Genomic DNA, 23,977 nt, shown 5'->3' on the forward strand with positions numbered 1-23,977 from the left:
CAAAATAGGAGGGACTATACAAGACGAGATTTTAATCCCAGAAGGGAAAACGAAAATAGAGACAACGGAAGAGGAAATTATGAACAAAGAAATATGCAATGGAATGAGGACAGAAATCGAGAATACCAGAATAGAAACACCACACGCTCAAATCAAGAAAACAGAAATAATGGTAGACAAAATGAACAGGGATATCGAGAAAACCGAAACAGATCCGACAGACCAAGAGAAAATAGAAGAGAAGTAAATAATACCCAGACAGATGAATATGACGGAGAGAGACATTATGACGAAAATATAAACAACGATGAGCAACCGGCGTCTTTTCACGACGGCGCTCACTAAAAACCAAAAATCAAACAGGAATCTTTTGTCACCCCAAGGAGTTTATTAAATTGGCAGGAAACAACGAAAAGAAAAATGGAGTTAATTTAAAATTTGTGGATGGATTTATCAACGAGAAACCAATTAAAATTATGATAGACACTGGATCTGAAATAACATTGGTCAACAGAAAACTAATAGAAGAAGTTAACTTAACAAATTTAATTTATAAAATACCTAGGGTAAATTTAGTGGGCGCAAACAAACGGACATTGGCAACTATAAATGAAGGCATACGAGTAATGGTACGACTGGGCAAGAATATGTATGCACTACAATGTGTAATAATGCCAAACATGTCACATGACATGATAGTAGGAGTGGACGAATTGGCAGAAAAACATGTAGTGATAGATTTTAAAAATAATACGATGAAACTAACAGAAGAAAAAGAAAAAGAACAGGACAAGGAACATGAGAAACAAAATACGGACGAATCAGGTAAAGAACAAACAGTGGAAATGAATTTGGCAGCGAAGCAAGGACAAAGAAGAAAAAGGAGAAAAGGTCAGAAAAAGATAAAAGAAAATGAAACCTGTGGCTCCTCAAAAGAAGAGTTGAGCCCAGAAGAAGAAAATTTGAGAGTATCAGAAACAAAGGAAACCTGGGATTCCTCAAAAGAAGAGACGGGCTCAGGAGAAGAAGAAATAAAGCTAAAAAATGAAAGTGAAAAGAATATGATTGAAACAGTGGTATTTGAAGAGGAGGTATATGCAAACGAGGATGCAGAATGCACGGTAAACATGTGTGAAGAATCTGAGAAAAAAGACAGAAAATTGATATGTGGAGAAGGGAAAGAAAAAGAATTGCGGTTGATGTTAAGAAACTACGAAAATTTGATCAATGAGGAAAACAGAGTGGCTAAAAAGTACGAACATTCATTTGAGGTGAAAAACTTGGGAAATTTTCGATCAAAGACTTACCCGATTCCATACAAGTATCGACAAGAGGTGAAAGAAGAAATAAATAAAATGTTGGAAGATCAAATCATCGAAAGATGTGATTCACCGTATGTTAACCCGATTGTGATAGTAAAGAAAAGCAGTGGAGAATTGAGATTATGTTTAGATGCCAGGAATATCAACCAGCACACTGTATCACAATATGAATCACCTCTAAACATCGAGGCCATTTTTGGAAGAATCACCGGGTCACGCATATTTTCGAAAATTGACTTAAAACACAGTTTTTGGTTGATACCGTTAGCTGAAAAGTGTAGAAACTACACCGCTTTTTCTATTGATGGTATTGTCTACCGGTTTAAGGTAGTGCCGTTTGGATTGCAGAGTGCTTGTGCTGCACTCGTCCGAGCTCTACATACCATTTTGAATCGCCACGAAGATTTCATAGTTCATTATATCGATGATTTATTAATTTTTTCACAAGATACTCAGAGTCATCTGAAACACATAGAAATAATTCTGGAAGAATTGGACACAGCGGGATTGAAATTAAACATTGAAAAATGTCAATTTTTTCAAAAAGAAGTCATTTATTTGGGTTTTCAATTGGACACCAAAACAGTAAGATTATCCGAAGACAGAGTCAAGCTCATAGATGAATACCCAAGACCAACGAATTTGAAAACATTGAGAGGTTTTCTTGGCACGATTAATTATTTTAAAAAACTGATTCCCGATTTGAGCCAAAAGGAAATCCCTCTGATAAAGTTGCTTAAAAAAGGAATAAAATGGAATTGGAAAGAAGAACAGGAGGAAGCTTTCGAAACATTAAAACGAGAATTCGCAAAAGGAACGAAAATATACCACCCCATTTACAATTTACCTTTTATACTCCGAACTGATGCGTCCATACAAAAATTTGCAGGAGTTCTGTCTCAAATACAAAACGACCAAGAAGTGCCGATATGTTTTATATCGCGAGTGACTAAAACACATGAGAGAAAATATAGTGTTACAGAATTGGAGTTTGCCAGTGTACTATATTGCGTAAACAAATTGAGGTTTTACTTATTGGGAGCAAAATTCACAATTGAAACAGACCATGCAGCTTTAGTACATATCATGAAGAATAGATTAGTAAATAATAGAATACATAGAGGCATTCTATTATTACAGGAGTATGATTTTGAGTTCCGATATATAAAAGGAAAAGACAACATAATAGCCGACGCTCTAACACGGGATGAGGACACGGGAAAAAAGGAAACAATTACTCTACAGGTGGGACTAAATAGATTAATACAAGAAGAAGGGATATATTCGTTAAATGAGATAAGGACAAACCAAGAAGACCTAGAGGAAAGAGAGAAAAGAAGAGCGGAAGTAGAAAATGACATATATTTTAAGAGAATAGACGGAAAGAAACTATATTTAGTGACACAGACATTGGCGGAAAAGATAATAAAGAAATTACATGAGGACAATGGGCATATCGGTAGCAGAAAAGTTTGGCTCGTTTTTAGGGAAAATTACATCAGCCGACAGGATTACCGCATTGCAAAGGAAATTACCCAGAAGTGCGATGTATGTCAAAAATATAAGAGTCGGAATTTCAAAAACGAAAATGTTGCCAAAAATATTGAAGCCCGAAACAAACTAGACATTGTAGCAATAGATATGTTAAGCGATCTAATTATGACCACTAAAAGGAACAAACATATTCTGGTAATGGTGGATGTGTTTTCAAAATACGTAAAATTATATAGTTGCCGCACCACAAAGGGGGAGGAGATATTAAGAAAAATCGACAATTTTATAGCCATAGTAGGAACAACAAAAAAGATTCTACTGGACAATGCAACGTATTTCCGAAATGATCGTTTCAAGGGACAACTTCGAGAACGAGGAATAGAGACAAATTTTGTCAGCATCAGGCATCCACAAAGTAATCCTTCGGAACGATTCATACAGGAAGTGACGAAATTTCTTCGCATTGCAACAGATGGTCAACATCGCCACTGGGACAGGAAAATGGCGGAAATAGAAAGGTATCTAAATACAATTCCGAACACAGTAACAAAAGAGACCCCAGAATACATCATGAAGGGTGTATTGCCGATAAGGCCATGGGAAGACCAAGAGCCAAAAGAATATCAACAGGTGATTGAAACCGTACATAGAAGATTACGGCGAAGCAACGAAAAATATATCCAAAGACAGGAACAAAATAGAAAAAGAAGACCAGTGACTTTCCAAAAGGGTGAAAAAGTACTCGTGAGGGCATTACGAGTATCAAATCTTCCTGGGGGCATTTGCGCAAAGTTGTTGCCTGTTTTCGAAGGCCCGTACATCGTGAATAATGAAAATGGGATAAATAGTTATGAGTTGAGGCACAGGAACTCGGAAAAGATCCGAGGAATTTATAATATTCACGATGTATACAAATATCACGAATAAAAGACAGAATTACATGAAGTAGATAGTAAGTTAGGATATAAGACGTAGATTAAAGTAAGGAAATATACAGGGAGTTGGTTTTGCCTCGAGAAAATTTATTTAAAAATGCAGATAAATTTTATCGAATACAAGGCGGGGATTTGTTATATTTCTATTTGATATAAAAATTAAAATTTGATAATTATAAACAAAATTCACTTTAATATAAAATATTTTTAATTTTCTCAACCTCGGGCATATAAATTTAGAACAACCTGTATACAACAAATTGTTATATTTAATTTTAAGAAGTGATTAGAATAAGCGTACGAAACTCGGAACAATGTGCTTAGATAAACAAAGTGAATGACGCGTACCATTATCGTTCTTCTCGGAAGGTCGATCATTAGCCTATGCTAAATAAAACTCAGTGAAATAGATGATAGTTCATTATCGTTTTTCGCGGAAGGTTTCGATCATTAGCCTATGCTAAATAAGACTCATTTGAAAGAGAGAATAGGTCATTAAAATTTGTAAATAGTTAGAAAGTATTTTAGAATGGGAATTAAATATTTTCTTTTGAAATCCATTAAGCATATTTAGAAAGATTAAAAATTGGTTTTGAGGAATATTACGAATGAGAGTTGGTGGTGGAAGATTGATTTGTGAATCTGGAAGGGATATTTAGAAAGTAGGGGAATGGATGACAAAGTGAGATCAGAATGTTTTGAGCTGTCGAGAAGTGAAGTCGAGTAGTAGACGGTAGTGTACGGAGAGTGAGAAAGCCGGTAGTTCCGTGAGTGTGGAGTATCTATCGTGGAATGAGAAGTAGGCCAGGTCGAGAGTAAAAGAACCTCCTTGAGCCAAGAGTGTCCCGGTAGCTGATAGCAGTTTCGAAAAAGGTAGAACACAGCATCACGACCGAAGCAGGAACGAGAGCTATTCGAGCTAGTTTTTCAAAGGAGTACATTACTGGAAGCCAGGACGAGGTTTGATCGCAGCCAAGGATAGCAGGAACGGGTTTTGTGTGAGGACATTTTCAGTTCACCAGGAAAAGGTCAGTCTCATTTGTTTGGACATGAATGTATGGGTTTTTTCGTATTAAATTCCACACAAAAATTGAATAACATAATCAATAATATCAGAAAAGCTTCATCAAACTTAAATAGAGTTGTTGCTAATAACTCCTAATAGTTAAATGTTAATAAAAACTTTCAATTGAAAACCAAAAGGAAATAAGATTCCCATTTGTAAATGTTATGTTTAAGAATAATAAGAAATAGCAAATATTAAGCATTGATTGCCTTTTAAATAAAATAAAAAATATTTTGATTATAATTGTAACCCATATGTGTATTTTTTTACTCTTTTCTTTTCTATCCCGATTAGGAACCATTAAGAAATATTTAGAAGCCACGAAAGTAAGTAATTAATTTATAATTCGCCCTGAGATTGAAAACATATTGATATGTGATCTGGTTAATTAATTAGATTAGTATTAATACATTGATTAAATTAAGTGACATATAAGAATATTATCTCATATCAATAATCAAGATCACATAAATATATATATATATATATATATATATATATATATATATATATATATATATATATATATATATATATATATATATATTCTGATATTCTGATTTTATCGTCTGATTTTTTGTATTCTATTTATTTCGGCTTTTAAATCCTTCCCCTTTTTTATCAGTTACCATGCGTTATCACTTAGCCACTCTGATTTCTTTTCTTCGTTCTAGCCCAACACTTCTTGTGCGGTCTGGTGTACAGCTTCTTTGATCATCTCTCATTTGTTTGCTATATTTGTCTGTGTATTGTTCACACTTTCTGTGTTCAACTTTATTTTGTTACTCCACATTTTTTGGGTTTCACTGTCTTTCAGTCGTTGTATATTGTACCTTCTTCGTTTGCTGTATTGTGTACTCCCGCTTTTTGCTTTGATTTTTATTTTTATTTCTGCTATTAGTAGGTGGTGAGTGGTGATCACTTCCTACATCTGCTGATCTTTTATTTCGTACATCTACGTAGAAGGCTACTTCTCCATTTTTTATTAATCAAGATGTGGTCAATTTGATTTTGCGTTTTATTATCTGGTGATATCCAGGTTATTTTGTGGCAGTCTTTGTGTGGGAAAATCGTTCCTCCAATGACAAGATTGGATCTTCTTTCCCATCTTCTGCGCTTACCTCTGTAGGTGCGTAACATTGAATATTGATTATTTTTCTTATTTGAAAATTGAGTTGTGCTATTATTAGCCTGTCTGATATAGGATGCCATTTTATTAGCCCTCTTTTTGCCTCTTTATTTAGGAGGATCCCAACTCCATTTCTCCTGTCTTCTTGAATATCGTTTCCTGAGTGTAACAGCACTCATCCGTTTGATATTGTTATCTCTCCTTACCCAGGCCATCTTATTTCAGTTAGCCCTATAATTTGTATCCTTAACTCTTCCATTTCTTTTACTACTTGCGCTAGTCGTGACGCTTCATACATGGTTCTGACGTTCCAAGCTCCAATTCTGTAGCGTTTTTTGAGATAAAATGTATTATTGGGTTTGTTTTGATTTGCTTCAGTTTTATTGATTTTAGAGTTTAAGGTGAGTGAGTAATCAGCTCTCTGCACCCGAGAGTCCGTTTTTTCTTCTGTTTTCTGATTGTCCCCTTCATTTTGCCAATAATCTGTTTTATTTTTGCATGATTTTTGCATTCTATCTGGTAATTCATTTTCTTCCTAGTTTTTTCAATTTCTTTGCCTAATCGTCATCATAGTTCCGGGTTTAGTTTCGGCCTTTAGTTTTTTAACTTGTTTGCCTCTGTGAGTTTCTGGGATCTGTGATCCCACTTCATTGTCTTCCCGTTCACTTCTAATTTCTGATAGCCCACTTTAACGATAGCACCTATTTTCTTTTCTTCTGTGGCTATATCTCTTATATTTTTCTGAATTTTTTGTTCATTTCTTGTAAGTTCCGCGTTTATGAAAACGTCTTTCCCCTTTAGCTTTGCTTTTTCTTGGAGTATCTTTATTTTGTCATTCCATTCTACCATTTCCACTATGCATCTATCTTGTCCTATCTTCTGCGCTCTACGTACCTTTGTTTTCAAATACGTATTCTAATTACTTGGCTGTAGTTATATTGTAATTTGTAATTATTATATTGATTACTTTATTGTATTATATTATTTATTGTAATTACACTCGGAAGTTAAATAAAAACACTATAATAATATAGAGTTAATATAATCATTATCGATCATAGCAATAGTTGAGTTAAAACTATCATAAACATCTAAGCTTCTTTCTGATTCCATTTATTTATGACGGCAATAAACTACATCTTGCGCATTTTCCATATATGAAAAAAACGCATTTGTAACCTTGCTCTAATTATTACTAGGTATCACTGTAAGTCGGCAGGCAGCAGGCAGCAGGATTTTCGCAAATGCATTACTCAATGCCTCTTATGGCACGAAGAAGACGCAGAGCGTTGTAGACGTTCATCCCACGACAGTTTTACTACATTCGTGAAAACATTTTAACAACGTTACGGGCCTCGTTCGATTTTGCAATGTACAAAATATAATATTAGTGCAGTTACTGAAGGTGGATATGAACTATTACCTCCGATTTCGTTGAACCTCCATCGATTTGCATGAAAATTGGTGAGTGGTTAGAGAATATCTCAAGGAGCAAAGGTGGCATGGTGCCAACTTGCGCTTTTACCCTGGGGGTGGATGCCACCCCTTCTCGGGGGTGAAAATTATTTTTTTAAGAATAGCCCCATAATTCTATAGAGGGACAACTTATAAGCAAAATATATTATATAAAGTTATGAAAATAAATCATAACTTTTTGAGTTATTAAAGATCAAAGATTTTAATTTCTTGTGAGAAAAATGCATGCTTTGAACCGATTTTTCACAAATAACTCAAAAACTATAAGTTTTTAAAACAAAGTTATTATTACCAAAATTGAAGCTAATAAAAAATGAAATAAACTCCTTACTAGAAACACCTCTTGATGTTAACCTAAAGTGAGTTATAGGTAATTGAATGTATATTTTTTTCGGCGAGTACCTAAATCTAAGTATTCAAGCTTAAATAACGTGAAAATGATGCATTTTATACCATAAACTTTTTTAACATGTGTCAAAGTACTTAGAAATATCTATCAAATGAGTACACGAACGAGTCAATAGCATTAAAATTTATGCTTCAAAAATTTTTAAAAATTTATCTTTTTTCTCCGTTTTTATCTCCGTTAATTTTCACGATATTAGGTTCACCTAAAAAACACTTGAAAGCTAATTCCAAGGGGCTATTAAACCTCGTTGAATTTAATTTTTTAAACCCTTTACTTTTTAAAAAATAAAATGTTAAATGACCCCCGTTACATTGTTCTCGCAGCAAAATTTAAGCTTTAAAGGTTTCTATCTCGGTTATTTTTAACCCTACAAAAATAGTAAAACAGGTGAAATATTTAATTTAAAAAAATACTAAAATTTGGGTATATATCATTTTTTACGTATATTGAGTATTTTTGGAGTTATTATCAGAAGAATATAAAAATTACGATTATTTTAAAAATTCTGATTTTTTAAATTACACCTTTTTTTTAATATGTATTCTAAACCGGTCAAAATTGTTGAAATAATTACTTATGCTAATATAAAGAAATTCTTGTAATACTTACTATAAATTTTAATTTTTATGGAAATGGCATAGGTTTCACTTTTCACTTGTTCCTAAAAAATTCGAAAGGATTCTTTTATTTTCATCATAACTTGCTTAATTTTGATGCTATTAACTTTTTCTGGAGCTCATTTGATAGGTATTTCGAAGTACTTTGACAAGTAATTGGAAGGTATATTTTATAAAATGCATAGTTTTCCCGTTATTTAAGCTTAAATACTTAGATTTGAGTACTTGTCGAAAAAAATATACATTCAGTTACCCATAACTCACTTTGAATTAACATTAGTTTAGTTCTTTAAGTGAGAAGTGTATTCATTTTTTATTGTCTTTAATTTTGATAATAATAACTTTTTTCTAAAAGCTTATAATTTTTGAGTTAGACGTGAAATACCGCTTTAAAACATGCATTTTTTAAGAAAAAATAAAATGTTTGATCTTTAATAACTCAAAAAGTATATGTTGACATCATGTCACCTTTGTTCCTTGTGGTATCTTCTAACTACTCACAATTTTCATGAAAATCTATGAAGGTTCAACAAAATCGGAGGTAAAAACCTTCAGTGACTGCACTATATTATATTGTAACATTGCAACTATAAAAACAATAAAATTTAGATGCCAAATAGTCGCATAATATTGATGCTTATTTAGAAAAAACATAATGGCCATAATATGGCCATAATATTTCTTTTATTATATTTTAATAACAGAAATACTCCTAGCTAGAAATGACAAATATGAATTAGAAATTTTAGCTATGCAGGAAATACAATGGAAGAATCAAGGAAAAATTGAAGAAAAAAAATTTACTACGTACTATTTGGAAGAAACCACACAGAGGAAAAATGGGACAGACTTTATGGTGAATAGAAGAATAAGAGAAAAAGTAATACAATTCAAATCAGTTAACAGTTAACATATCGGTACTTAACTGCTATGCCCCTGCAGAACAAATAACAGGATCCCAATAAAAAACATGGAGAGCATGAGTAGACAAAGAATATCACAAAAAAACAAATTAAAACCTCGCGAGAAGTACCTAAATGCTTAGATAATAAAAGTCAGGAGCAACAGGAAAAATACTGAACAGAAAAGAGAGAAGCACGAAACCCTATAGACGAAACAAAACATTTGAAAGACTGATATATTTTGTACACATTTGAATGAATCAAGGAAGTCAAAAAATAGTATGTCAAAGTGTGTAAAATGTATTTATTTCCTTAAAACAATATAATAATGTCAACCTTAATAATAAGGGCAACAAAAGAGTGTTCGAATATACAGGGTGGGCCAAAGAAAAGGTTTCACCTCGATATTTGTCAGTAGTTATTAGATTTTAAAGAAATGCCGAAACAGGTCGATCTTTATTTTTAAGTTGAAATTTTTCGATGTATATTTCATACTAGTGAATAGGGGTCGTGCGGTAGCTCATTTGAAAGGGTGTTGAATTCCCTATTCACTAGTATAAACATTAATATCATTATTTTTACAGAGTGGCCAAAAAAATAATTTTTGAATTAAATTAATTGACGCAAAAACAAGAATGTATGTAATTCATTTAACTCAAAATACATTCTACTGCTGTCAGAAAATAAAAAAAATATTTATTTGCCAAAAAACATTGCTATTCGCATAAACTAAATGTCCAAACTGCCAAGAGGTAGGTGGGATGCTGTTTGTGATTTAATTTAACCGAAAATAAATATTCCTATGTGAAATAAATATTTTTTTCTATTTTCTAACAGCAGTAAAATGTATTTTGAGTTAAGTAAATTACATACTTTCTTCTTTTCGCGTCAATTAATTTGATTCAAAAATTATTTTTTGGTCACCCTGTATAAGTAATGATATTAATGTTTATATTACTAAATCCAGAATTAAACACCCTTTCAAATAAGCTGCCACACTACCCCTATTCCAATTTAAAAAAAAATCATCGACTACGTCATTACTCTAAGATTGATGACGTCACTAGTATGAAATATATGCCAAAAAATTGCAATTTAAAAATAAAACCGACCTGTTTCGGCATTTCCTTAAAATCTAATAACTACTGCCAAATATCGAGGTGGACTCTCTTTTTTGGCCCACTCTGTATAAAACAATAATATAGTACCAAAAAACAACTATAAATATAAACAAAAAGATCGGGAAAGACATTTTACGGATCCTCACAATACCAGCCAATATAACAGATAACACTGGTAAACACATAGTTTGCTGCCGGAAATTTGTTTACTGTTTCTAGGTAATTTGGGTCTGCTGAATCCAAAAATGCCACCAGATTTGCTCCATCAGATCGTTTTCAGAAAATACGATACCAGATCACATTTCTAACATATATAGGGTAATTTAACGCAGCACTACCTACATATATGTAGTGCTGCTACCCATGAAATAAACCAAATACGATTAAAAAGTAAGATATTTATTGAACAATAATGTACTTACAAAAATCATCACACATATTTGCCAAAAAAACTTAACTTTCATCTAACCTAACCGGCAGCGTATCAACAAAATTGTGTTATTCGGCCAATTCGGCGTCACCTAAAAACTTCCTTTTATATGATTTTCTTGCAAAGGTTTTAAAAGGACGGTCCCTTTGAAGACTCCAGCAGTAATCCGCCATCAAGTGATAGCCCCATCTCCCTGATACCCCTCTTCTATCGTTTTGATATTTTGGTGAAGATTTTCTGGGAAACGGTCTAAGTGGCTGTGGAGGTAATGAATTTTAATACTCATATGACAACCGTGTTTGTTAAAATTGTTGAGCATTTATTACACTCTAATGCCCAATTGGTATACTTCCATATTTGTTGCCATTACGTAGAAGGACACACTTTAAACTTCGTTTGGAACTGTCGATAAAAAGACGCCAGTGATCTGGTGTATACTCCGATACACCCATTTTTTCTAACAGTCCTTTAATATTGTTATAAAAAACCATATCATCTTGCTGAGAAAAAAAAGGCAAAAGATCTTTTATCTCTATTACGGTAGTACGTAATTTTGGTGTCTGGGTGAATCCTTTGGAAGGTTCAAATTTCTGATAAGATCGCTTAGCTCTTCCTGAGTAAAGCGCTCAGGATGTGTTGAATCCCCTTCAAAATCACTGTCGTCTTCCTCAAATCTATTAGTCTGCAGTTCGTCAAATAACGTTTCAGCATTATCCCCTGGTAACATAGGTAGACTGCTAAATATTGGAATGGGTATCTGCTCAAGCTGATGTGGAATCGATCTTATGGCTGAATCCAGGTTAGGATATGTTCACGTATGTCGATTGTTAGATTAATGCCTTTTATATTCACAAGATAGAAATAGCAATCGTCAAAATGATTTTTTGGTTCCCTCCATGCCATTGGAAAACCAAATTTAAACATTTTCGTTGTCCTTTCGTCCACTGTCGCAAGTTTTCAATACAAGTTTTGCACACTACATGTGGAGCTCAGGATTTATCTTGATCTCCTAAATGAACACCAAAATAGGCCCTTTTGTTCATTTGCCCATTTGTCTTAGAATTTGTTAAGTTTGTTTATAAACATGTTGCAATTATAGTGGTGGAATATACAGAAATGTAAGAATAGTTAAGTATTTGATAAGTATATTATATCTCGAAAACTAGAGCTGATACAAAGAAAAGGTTTGTATTTTTGGAATCAGCACAGGTGAATTAAATAAAATCAGTTGATTTTTTTTGGAAGCAAGACAAAAAAATTTTTTTGTTGGGCTGTGTAATATACCTAGATGCAGATCTACCTATCCAGAATTCATAGATGTTGTAAAAGAACTAACACTAAACAGAACTCCGGGGTTGAATGAAATGAACAACGAACTGATCATAAACGGTGAAGACAAACTGCTGAAACGGATATACAAACTAATGGACAAAATTTGGAAGGAGGAAAACCTGCCTGTCGAACAAATTACACCAATTTTCAAAAAAGGGGATCCAACTAAGTGCAATAACTATAGAGCTATTATGTTACTGAACACAACGTATGATATCCTGTCAACAATCATAAAAAAGCGACTAAACTGTTAAGATAGATAAAAATATAGGACACTATTGACGGATTTATAAAAGAAAGAACAACAGTAGATGCAATATACGTACTAACGCAAACCATCTGAAAAAAGCTACGAACATGACATACGTAGTACTACATTGTTCATCGACTTCGAACTGGCCAGCAAAGTTAATAAAACTGACTAGAATGACAATAAAGGACTCGCAAGCAAGATTCAAAACAACCTAAGAAGATACAAACGACATCAATATAGAACGTTTTGTAAGACAAGGAAATAGTCGGTCCATGGCGCTATTTAATATCATACCAGGAATACGAGACACAGCTGAAAAAGTTATTTATTCAAAGCTCAACACCAATCACAGGATACGCAGATGATCTAGCTTTCTAGAAGAAACACTTCTAACATTGATAATAATAGCCAATAGGTAGTAACACGTAAAGAACAGAAGACTAATAATTAATCAGAATAAAACAAAATACTTAAGTTAAAAAAACTTAGTTACAAAAGTAAGTACAAGAGATGATGTAAACAGAAAAACAGAAATAAAAATCGGTAAAAATAAATTCCAGAGAGTCGATTACTTTAAATAGTAGGTACTTGGAGGGTCTTAGTGGAGGGCAAAAAGAGGAGAAGTGGAGAAATTAGAGAAAGAACTAAAGCTGGAAACGGGGTGTATTTAAAATATCACTGACTACTTAAAGACAAGAACCTGAGCAAGAAAGCAAGGAAAAAATATAAATCAGCAATTAGACCGGTGCGCGGTAATAGTATATGGAGCAGAAATAGTCTAACGAAAAATGATAAAGAAAAACTAACAATATTTGATCTAAAAATTATGAGAAGAATACATTGCATAATAAAGACAGAACAAGAAGAATATAATAAACTGATGAACCATAAAGTAATAAATATAATCGAAGGGTAAAATTTATTAAAACAGTAAAATTATTAAAACACAAAGACCGACATTTTTTGATGCAAGAGAAGAAGACGCACTAAATAGAAGGATAACGAACTGGAAACCAATAATAAACAGACCAAGAGAGAAAGGCCAATAATAAGATGGAAAGGCCAACTTCTAGAAGATATATCAAAGATAAAAATTGCAAACTGATGAGAAAAGGTTCAGGACCGCAGAGAGTGGAAAAAGATAGTAGACAAAAGAAAGTAAATATAACTCTTTGAAAAATAGCCGAAAGGATATTTGCTCAGTAATCCACCGCGTTATATGGATTAAAACAGCCCTTAGAATATTGAGTGAGGAATATCATATAATGAGGTTTTTGTAAACAACAGTATACCATAGTTATTTTAATTCTATTTATCAAAATATATAGCAAAATTTCGCACAATTTATCGGCCCGCCATATTTCTCGATAGTCCTAATCTAACGCATCCACAAATCCATAATACCGTATAATGCAACTTGCAACTCAAAAGAAGATACACTTTTGTTAATAGCTGAATAAATAATCTATTTGCACACGTGAAAGTCACTTTTGAGCATCGCAATACCAACTCGTCCGTGTCATCGAGATCCCAGAGGGACGCAAAACTCGATTCCCCCATCGAAAATACGATTAGCGAATAAAAATTGTTGCAAAAAATCGAATACGGTGGCTGCACTAAATACATGATTGTGAATCACGATTCAGTGAGTATATAAACGCATTCCTCTTCAAATTCATTCATAGTTTGGATTCTGCCTTCGGGATACAGTTTAGTTCAGTGGTGGTTCCAACAACGAAAAAGAAGAAGAGTAGTGGTCTTCAAATTTGAAAATTTTTGTTTTCCTTGTAAACTACGCAAAAATGGACAAGGTAAGATTGTTTTATTTTTAGGTATTTTGACTTCTATTTACAGTACAATTGAATGCTTGTACAACTTTTTTGGATGCTTCAATTATCGTTAAACCTTTTTAAATCATATTTAATGCTTTTAATTTTTTTTTTAATATACGGAGGTCCTACAGCCTCTTCCGCATCCCTCATATCGATCTCAACCTTTTTCCTTCTCATTATCACTAACTCATTTTCTCCAGTGCTGGTCTTCCTTTCCTTCTTCTATTCGACGGAACATGGTTTGAGCCCTGTTTTGGCAATCGGTTATCGTTCATTCGTATTATATTACTTACATATCTTCTTCGTTCCCACTGGAACATAGGGCATCTACTGTCACTCTCCATTTTTGCCAATCTTGTGCTTTTTCTCTGACTTATTTCCAGGTTAGGCCGACGTTTTCTGCTTCTTTAATAATTGTTTTCTTCCACGTATTTATCGGCCTCCCCTGTTTCCGTTTTCCTGGAGGTTGGAATTCCAATGTTTGTTTTGTTATGTCTGTGTCTGGGGTCTAAAGAGTATGGCCCACCCATTTGCATCTTCTCTTTCTTATTTGTTTATGTATTGGTTCTTGCTTCGTTTTTTCTTCCATAAGTTTGAGTTTGTGATCCGGTTGGCCCAAAATATTCTTAGAATTTTTCGTAAGCATTTATTGATGAAAGATTGAATTTTTCCAGTGTTATGTATTGTTATTCTCCAAGTTTGTGATCCGTATAATAGTACTGCCTTTACATTACTATTGAAGATTTTTACTTTGGTGTCCAGTTTTTTCTTATTAGATTTTGATATATTATTAGTATGCTGTCTATGCTTTGCCAATTCGTGTTTGAATATCCTCCTCTACTCCTCCTGTCGTGTTCAGTATGATTCCTAGATAAATAACTCTTTCCACTGATTTCAGCTCTTGTTGAATGTTTTTTATTTGTATGATTATTTCTTTCGGTGTGTTAATCTTCATTAATTCAGTTTTATTCATGTTTATCTCCTTACCCACTGTTTTACCTTATTTGGCTAATTTCTCACTCTTTTTCTGCATGCTCTGTCTCTTTGCTGAAAGTAGGCATACATCATCTGCGTATTCAAGATCTTTTAATTGTTCAAAGGTAGGCAATAAAGTTTAAATATAGTTTACTTTGCCATTCCACTAATTGCTCTATGATCATTCTGAGCGTGCAGATCTGGTCCATACATGACTTATTTGCTCGGAAGCCACCTTGATTTGGTCTTAATTTTTGGTCTATTTTATTTTTCATTCTATTAAGCATGATACGGGTCATTATTTCACTCGCAACATAGGTTATAGGTCTCCAGTTCTCGCACTTTGAGGTGTCGTCTTTTTTCGGGATAGTGATTATAATGCTTTCTGTCCATTCTTTTGGAATTTTCTATTGACTCCATATATTTTCAAACAGCTAATACAGTAAATGTGTCATTTCTTCAGTATAACAGCTCACGTACAATATCATCTGGACCTGTTGCCTTTCCCTTTTCAGGTGGTTTTATACTCATCCATTATTTCCTCTTAGGAGACATCAATATCTAAAGATTCCGGGTTTTCTTCTTTCTCAATATTTTCTACTCAATTCATAATGTGGTTGAACAAGTCGGTGAAATACTACATCCATCGTCTTGCTAAGCTTTTGAGCATCGCAATACTAACTCGTCCGTGTTATCGAGATCCCAGAAGGACGCAAAACTCGATTCCCCCCATCGAAAATACGATTATCGAATAAAAATTATTGCAAAAAATCGAATGCGGTGGCTGCACTAAATACATGATTGTGAATCACGATTCAGTTAGTATATAAACGCATTTCTCTTCAAATTCATTCATAGTTTGGATTCTGCATTCGGGATACAGTTTAGTTCAGTGGTGCTTCCAACAACGAAAAAGAAGAAGAGTACTGGTCTTCAAATTTGAAAATTTTCGTTCGCCTTTTGATTTACGCAAAAATGGACAAGGTAATATTGTTTTATTTTTTCAGTTTGGAGTATTTTTTAATCGAATTAATGCTTTTATATTTTTTTGGATGCTCCAATTCTCGTTATCTCTGTTTAAATTCTTATTTAATGCTTTTAGATTTTTTTGTTATATCTGCGAGGGTCCAACAACCCCTGCTGCATCTTGCATTTCGATCTTCACCTTGTTTGGTCGGTCTATCTAGGAGGTATCTTCTTTATGGCTCTTCTCTCAATATTGCTTTGACTCCTCTCCATTCTAATGCTGGTCTTCACTTCCTTGCTGTATTTCTCATTATTCTTCTAATTTATTCTCTACATTCTAATGTTGGTCATCCTCTCCTTCTTCTATTCTAAGAAACATGGTTTGAGCCCTGTATCAATCGTTCATCTTCCGTTCGCATTACATACCTGTACCATAAAAGTTGTTTGGATTCTATTGTACCTAAAGTATTGTAAATCCTTCCTGTTCTTCTCCTTATTTATTCATTTGTGATGTGATCAAGTCTGGATATCGTCATGATCTTTTTATTTATACCAGTTTGTTCTTCTATTTCATCACCATTTGCCAATATTCAGATCCGTAGGTCTAAATTCTTTATATAACCAACATGTAGATTGCTATTTTACTTCGTAAACCAATGCAATGAGTTTGGTGTTTGTACCACATTTCGGCCCTGTTGTTTTTTGTGCTGAGTGTCTCGTTTCGATGTATCTTCCTTCGCTATCACTGTTCCTAAGTATATAGTCAATGTTTACCTCATCGTTTTCCATAATCACTTGCTCGTCTGTGAAGAAAATATTTGTTATGCACTTGTTGCTAAGTTCTATTCCTAGCTCTTTACATTTTCTCCTCCAATTGTTTAATGCTTCCTGAATATAGATTTTGAATAGGGTTGGAGTTTCGTTTTTTTTTTAGCAAATAAAACCTCATGTTACTTGTCCAATCTCAGAATAACTTCTTCGTTAGGGACTCTGTACATTCATGATATTCTGAGCATCTTATGGTAACACCACATCAGAAAGGCTACCATTTTTTACAAATTACGCCAGTAACAGTTCAGGCTTCCATGCCATAATATAAAATGCTAAGATCGCGACTATACAAAATTTGTTTCATTCTGATAAATGATGCCCTAGCTTTTGAGATTTGTGGATGAATCTCTTGCATACTATCCTAGTTTCCATTAAGCTGGCAACCTAGGTTTTTGTAGCATTAAATCCTTTCTACTTGTTGGTCATTCACTTCCAATATATCTCTGATATTTTTTTTATTGGGGCCACCAACACTTTGTTTTTCCTGCATTCAGGTTAAACCTGAATTCGGAAAATTTTGGATACAACTCGATCGAGAAACTCTTGTAAACCCTTGAGAGTATCTGCATTTATAACGGTATCGACAGAATACCCTAGGTTGTTTATTTTTGTACTGTTTATGATCAGGCCTTCTTCGCAGTTATGTAGTGCTATTGTTTTGTTGCTGTAAATGTGGAATAAAAGCGGAGATAATATGCAACCATGAAGAATATCTCTTCTAACTCTGACCTCTTCAGTTAACTGGTTATCAACTTTTATTTGGGCAGTCTGCAGGGCCGCCTTATCCATTAGGCAATAGATGCAGTTGCCTAGGGCAGCAAATTATGAGAGGGCGGCAAAACCAAAAGTACGCAAAATGGTACATGTTTGAATGGCGGCTACTAGAGAATTGCCTAGGGCGTCAATTGACCTAAATGCAGCCCTGGCAGTCTGCTTATATTTTTAGTAGTGATAACGGAAGTAGAGTCCACTTTCTCTAATTTTATATAAATTTCTTTCGGGGAAGAACCAATGAATTAGTAGTTTTATTACAGGGTTATAATTTTTACTATGAAATAAAGTAATATGAAAATTTCTTTTTCAGGTGTTTTTATTTTTCATCTTGTTATCCAGTGCAGCGGTAAAATCAGAACCTCCTGTCAATTCGTACTTACCTCCTCAAAGTAAGTACAATTATATATTATATGCATCGGTATTTAGGCATCAACGCATTTCCGGTAGGGATCTATGGGAGAGTATCCCTGAGCCGCAAGCCCTTATGCCTTGCCGTACTGCTTCCTCATACACCGATCAGCATCATCATCATCTTGGTGCTACAGCCCTTAGAGGGCCTCGATCTTCTCAAACTTCTACGCCATTCTGTTATGTCCCTTGCTTGCATTTTCCAGTTGCCGACTACGATCTTCTCGGCATCTTGTGTTACCCCGTCCATCCATCTCAGCTTTGGTCTACTACGTCTTATCATTCCCACGGGTTGCGCTGCTGTTGGAATCTTTTTTATCATGTTCGATTCAGGGGCCCGGGCTACATTTCCTGTCCACTGCAGGCGGTTTCGCTTAATTATAGTGATAATGTCTTTTCCACCAAACGTTTGCTTGTAGATATTCTGCAGTTCAAAGTTACATCTACGCCTCCATATTCCGTTCTCACAGACCGCTCCGAATATATTGCGTAGCACCTTTCTTTAAAAAATCGATAGAGCGGATTCATCTGTTTTAGTTAGCGTCTATGCCTCTGATCCATATGTGAGACCGGGGACTATCAATGTTCTATACAGCCTTATACCAGTTTTTTGAGACAGACTTTTGTTAGCTAAGTACTTTGATAGACTATGATAACACCTGTTTGCAATTATTATTCGTCTTTTTATTTTCCCTGGTGTGTTATTATTGGGGTTAACCGATGTCCCTAGATATATGCACTCTTTGACCGCTTCGAAGTTTTGGTCATTGATGATTAGATCTGCGTCAACATTTCCAGCTCTTGTGTTTGTGTTAGTCGCCATGAATTTGGTTTTATTTCGATTTATATGTAACCCCATTCGTTCTGCTGCTGCTACTAGCTCGGTTAATTTTCCCGCAGTTCTCGCTCTGGTTCTTGTTATAATGTCCACGTGCGTCGTCTGCATACACTAGAATTTGGACTGATCTATTGAATATTGTTCCCCTGCTATCTAAATTAGCGTCTCGTACGACTTTTTCTAAGGCTACTACGGCTACATTAAAAAGTTGACACGCCAGCGCATCTCCCTGCCTTAACCCCCTATGTATTTCAAATGGGGTTGACAAGTCGTTTTGAATTTTTACTGCTGATAGCATCTTCGCCATTGTTACTTTTATCACCGTCACATACACCGATTAGACGCCCGTTTATTCCAGTCTAAGCTTAAGATTCTTATGAATTTTATACTGACGCGTTAGCCTTTTTGTTTTTCGTTCACCGGGCTGGGGATTGAACTCGCATTCATCACAGCGAAGTGATGTGCGGCCCACTGCTCGTCCCGCTGAGCTGTCCGATCGAAGTAAAATTATATATTTGTAACAGTAATCAAATTATTTCATTTTTTATTCTCCTTGAATGCTAGAATTAAAGAAGATGAACATTATTTTATATTATAACTGACTATAAATGAAAGAAAGGCAACCGAATCGTGAAAATTTGAATTAGGGAGTTTTAAAGAGTCATCTATTTAATGAAAATATTTTCATCTATTTGCTACTTCCGGTTATACCGGAAGTTGCTTATAACTTCGTTTTTTTAATGGGACACCCTGTAGATTTTTAAATTTTGGAATTCTCTTCGATGTCTTCTTTCTTAAATTATGAGGTTTTGTAATGTTATACAGGGTATTTTAAAAGATAATTACGTTTTTTTATTAATTTCGTAGCAACATTCACATCCTGTAGAATTGTAGTAGTTTGACATCTAAAACTCTACTTACGTTCAAATGACTTCTAATATAGTCTACTATTGTTAAGAATTATTAGAATAGCTAAATTTTTAATTTTAGTATACAGGGTTGGTCGAAATTCGGAATGAGTATTTTCTGAGTTTTCTTAAATGGAACACCCTGTATTTTAGTATTGTAATGAAATGATATTTTATGGTACTTTTTTATTTCTTAAGCACTCCCTATACCTAACTGCTTTAATTTGTGCTTAATTGTTAATCGCACCAACAATGTTAACTACGTAGGTATTGTGATAGCTAAATCATATTGGTAATTTTAAGGATCTGTCTAGATTAATATATGTATTTATTTCTGAAAAATTATTTGTGATTGAATTTTTTCACAGCCAACCTAATAAAATTTTACGTATTTTTTGTTGCAATTAATGTTTAGCTTGAATCACCAATAACTCACAAATTAAAGCAATTAGTATAGGGAATACTTACAAAATAAAGAAGTACCATGAAATATCATTTCATTACAATACTAAAATACAGGGTGTTCCATTTAAGAAAACTCAGAAAATATTCATTCCGAGTTTCGACTAACCCTGTATACTAAAATTTCAAAATTAGCTACACTAATGATTCTTAACAATAGTAGACTTAAATTCTTAATTTAAATTCTTAAAAATCACTTGAACGTAAGCAGAGTTTTTAATGTCAAACTATTACAATTCTACATGGTGTGAATATTGCTACGAAATTAATAAAAAAACCTAAATATCTTCTAAATACCCTGTATAATATAACAAAACCTCATATTTTAAGAAAGAAGATATTGAGGAGAATCCAAAAGTGTAAAAATATACAGGGTGTCCCATTAAAAAAAACGAAGTTATAAGCAACTTCCGGTATAACCAGAAGTTGCAAAGAGATGAAAATATTTTCATTTAATAGATCATCCTTCAAAACCCCTTTATTCCAATTTTCATAATTCTGTTACCTTTAGTTCTCGATATATTTCTAATAGGCCAGTTATCTGCCTCACCCTATATACATTGTAAATTATGATTCGGGAGTGCTCCTAGTATCATTTAACGTGTCTTGGTTTGTTTATTTCTTGTAGACTTGTTCACTATATTTTTACATAATCTCGATCCGTGGCATACCTTTACCTTTGGCATCAAGCTTATTTCATCTGTCAGGCGTTGTCCTATGAGTGGGTTCCTTAATTTACTTGCATCGATTTGTGCATTATTTGTTCTTAACTTTATTTTTATTATTTTCATTTTGAGTCCAATTTTAGTCACTACTGTGATCTGATCCTCTGTCGGCAATCGGATATCGGACATTTATTACAAGTACCTATTAAATACCTCTTTCCTTAAAAAACTTGTGGTATAAACCACAAAGAAACATTAAAAACTTATTTTTGAGAATTTGTACTAAACTAGCAAATCCGGTACCTGCGTTAAAATAAGACAACTTTGTATTATTTATCAGGTTATCAATATAACAATTTATTTCCGAGCTAGACATCGAAACGCCAAATATAATATTTTTAATTAAAGTTGTGGATTATTCTCATAAATTATAGTAGATAAAGAATTATAAATATTTCTTCAAAATATTTCTAGATGGCTACCCTAGCGCAACTTACGGACCTCCAGGCTACCAACCAGGAGTACCCATAGGTCCAGGAAATGGCAACGGTAACGGAAATGGTAATGGGAATGGTGGTAACGGTAACGGACATAGCAACGGTAATGGAAACGGTAATGGAAACGGTAACGGTAATGGTAACGGTAATGGAAATGGTAATGGCAACGGTTATCCGGCACCAGGAATAGTATACGGACCACCTGCAAATGGAAATGGTAACGGAAATGGTAAAAAAAATATTTAATCAATTTAAAATATGATCACCACTACTACATGTCGGTTGATAACTTTCCTCTTCTATGTTTCTTTTTCTCAGCTCTTTGTCTATTCCTTCACTCCAACTTTTTCTCGGTCCACCTCGTTTTTTCTTTTATTTAATTGATACTTTTTGTATTTCTTTATATTTGCATTTTCTGTTATTTCGCCTATGTGACTTTGTATTTATCAATTAATAATTAGGGTCTTAAGTAAATCCGACATAATCCTAAGTCAATCCAGGACTGGTCCAGGTATAATCCACGGTTAGTCAAAATATATCCTAAGTTAGTCCCAGCTTCTGCCCTGATTGGGTATCCATTGGATGCCAATTTAATATTCGAGCTTATTGTGTACCGCTGTTCTAAAATGAATTCTTCGTAATCTGGATCGCTGGATATGGTACAGTGTTCTGTGGTCTTTCTCTCCTTCTCTCTCGACAAACTTACAAATCAGCAGTTCTTTGTATTGTGGACAATCTTACCGTATGCTCTCTCTACCTCGACTCTTCTAATTGTTGCCAACTCTAAACTTCCCCTAATAGACTCATTCTTAATCTCAACCTTTTTTGTCATTTGACTCATCCATCTAAGCTTTTGCTTCCGATAAATGCACTCGTTCTCCTTCTCTTCTGTTTCTTTTTCCAACATTCAGTTCCGTACATCATAGCTGTTGTTATGGCAGTTTGATTGAATTTCCCTTTTACTCATAGTAGAATCTTTCTGTCACAGAACTCACCACCAGCTTCATTTCACTTTATCCATCGTGCTCTAACTCTGCTGCGTGCATCTTCATGTATTTTCCCTTTAGTCCTAGGTAATTCATACGGTATTGCAGGTAATTAAGAGGTTTGTCCGATGAGATGTCCAAGGTATGCGCAGCATTTTTTTCCAACACGACTTCTCAAATGCATCAATTTTTTGGTGTTCTTATGCATGAAGGGTCCCAGTTTCGGACCCCTATAGAAATATTGAGAATACAAGTATCATCTTCATCATCAGCCCATAGTCGTCCACTGCTGAACATAGGCCTCCTCGAAAAACTTCCATTCAGATCTATCCTGCGCTGCTGCAATCCAGTTGGTACAAATCCTCTTTATGTCGTCAGTCCATCTTGTGGGTGGTCTTCCCGGGTTTCGTCTATCCGCTCTCGGTCTCCGTTCCAAGATTTTTTTGGTCCACCTATCATCTCTCATTCTAGCGACGTGTCCTGCCCACTTCCATTTAATTTTGGCTATGTGTTTTATTATGTCTTCTACACCACTTCTACGAATTTCTTCGTTTCTTACCCTATCTCTTAACGTTATGCCCAACAATGATCTTTCCATTCTACGTTGCGTCACTTGTAGTTTTCGTGCAGATGTCCTTGTTAGGGTAAGTGTCTCTGCGCCATATGTAAGAACAGGCAGGACACATTGATTAAAGGCTCTTCTTTTTAAGCTGATAGGTATATCACCTTTAAAAATATCACGTAGTCTTCCATATGCTGCCCATCCCAGAGTTATTCTTCTTAGCAGCTCAGCAGTTTGATTGTCTCTGCTAATTTTTACCGTATGTCCAAAGTACATGTAGCTGTCAACAACTTCAATTTCGACGTCTTCTACCTTTAAAGGATGGCTCGGAACTAAATTCGTCATCATTTTGGTCTTTTGGTAATTAATATTTAGACCTACTTTACGTGCTGCATCGCGGATTTTATTCAACATATCATTGGCAGTTTTTAGGTCATCTGAAATCAGAACAATATCAACTGCGAATCGTAGATGACTGAGCATCTCACCATCGATATTTATTCCTTTATTTTCCCATTCCAGTGATTTCAAAGCATGTTCAAGTACAGTAATGAACAACTTAGGCGACATAGTATCTCCCTGTCGAATACCTCTCCTGATATATATCTTATTCGTAGGACCGTGCATATTTATATTTGTTGTAGTATTTCTGGCGATCAAAGGGTTGATAAGGAGTCCTGGGGGTGGTTAAGGTTGCCGAAGCCTTGGCCACACAAAAAGCCTTGGGAGATGCTCACAGTATCAGGAGAAAAATCAACAAATCCTACTTCCACGTCCTTGTCGTGAT

General features: G+C 34.3%; 1 protein-coding gene across 1 annotated transcript; it reads left to right on the plus strand.

Moving 5' to 3' along the window:
- The first annotated feature begins 14,288 nt into the window (after positions 1 to 14,288).
- Positions 14,289 to 23,976, plus strand: LOC126890939 (aspartate and glycine-rich protein-like). The gene is made up of 4 exons (XM_050660109.1): positions 14,289 to 14,297; positions 18,175 to 18,253; positions 21,620 to 21,869; positions 23,835 to 23,976. The coding sequence occupies exons 1-4, from the start codon at positions 14,289 to 14,291 to the stop codon at positions 23,974 to 23,976; spliced, it is 480 nt and encodes a 159-aa protein (XP_050516066.1).
- Position 23,977: the final 1 nt, after the last annotated feature.

Source organism: Diabrotica virgifera, chromosome 9 (assembly GCF_917563875.1).
Source record: "Diabrotica virgifera virgifera chromosome 9, PGI_DIABVI_V3a".
In the NCBI taxonomy this organism is placed as follows: domain Eukaryota; kingdom Metazoa; phylum Arthropoda; class Insecta; order Coleoptera; family Chrysomelidae; genus Diabrotica; species Diabrotica virgifera.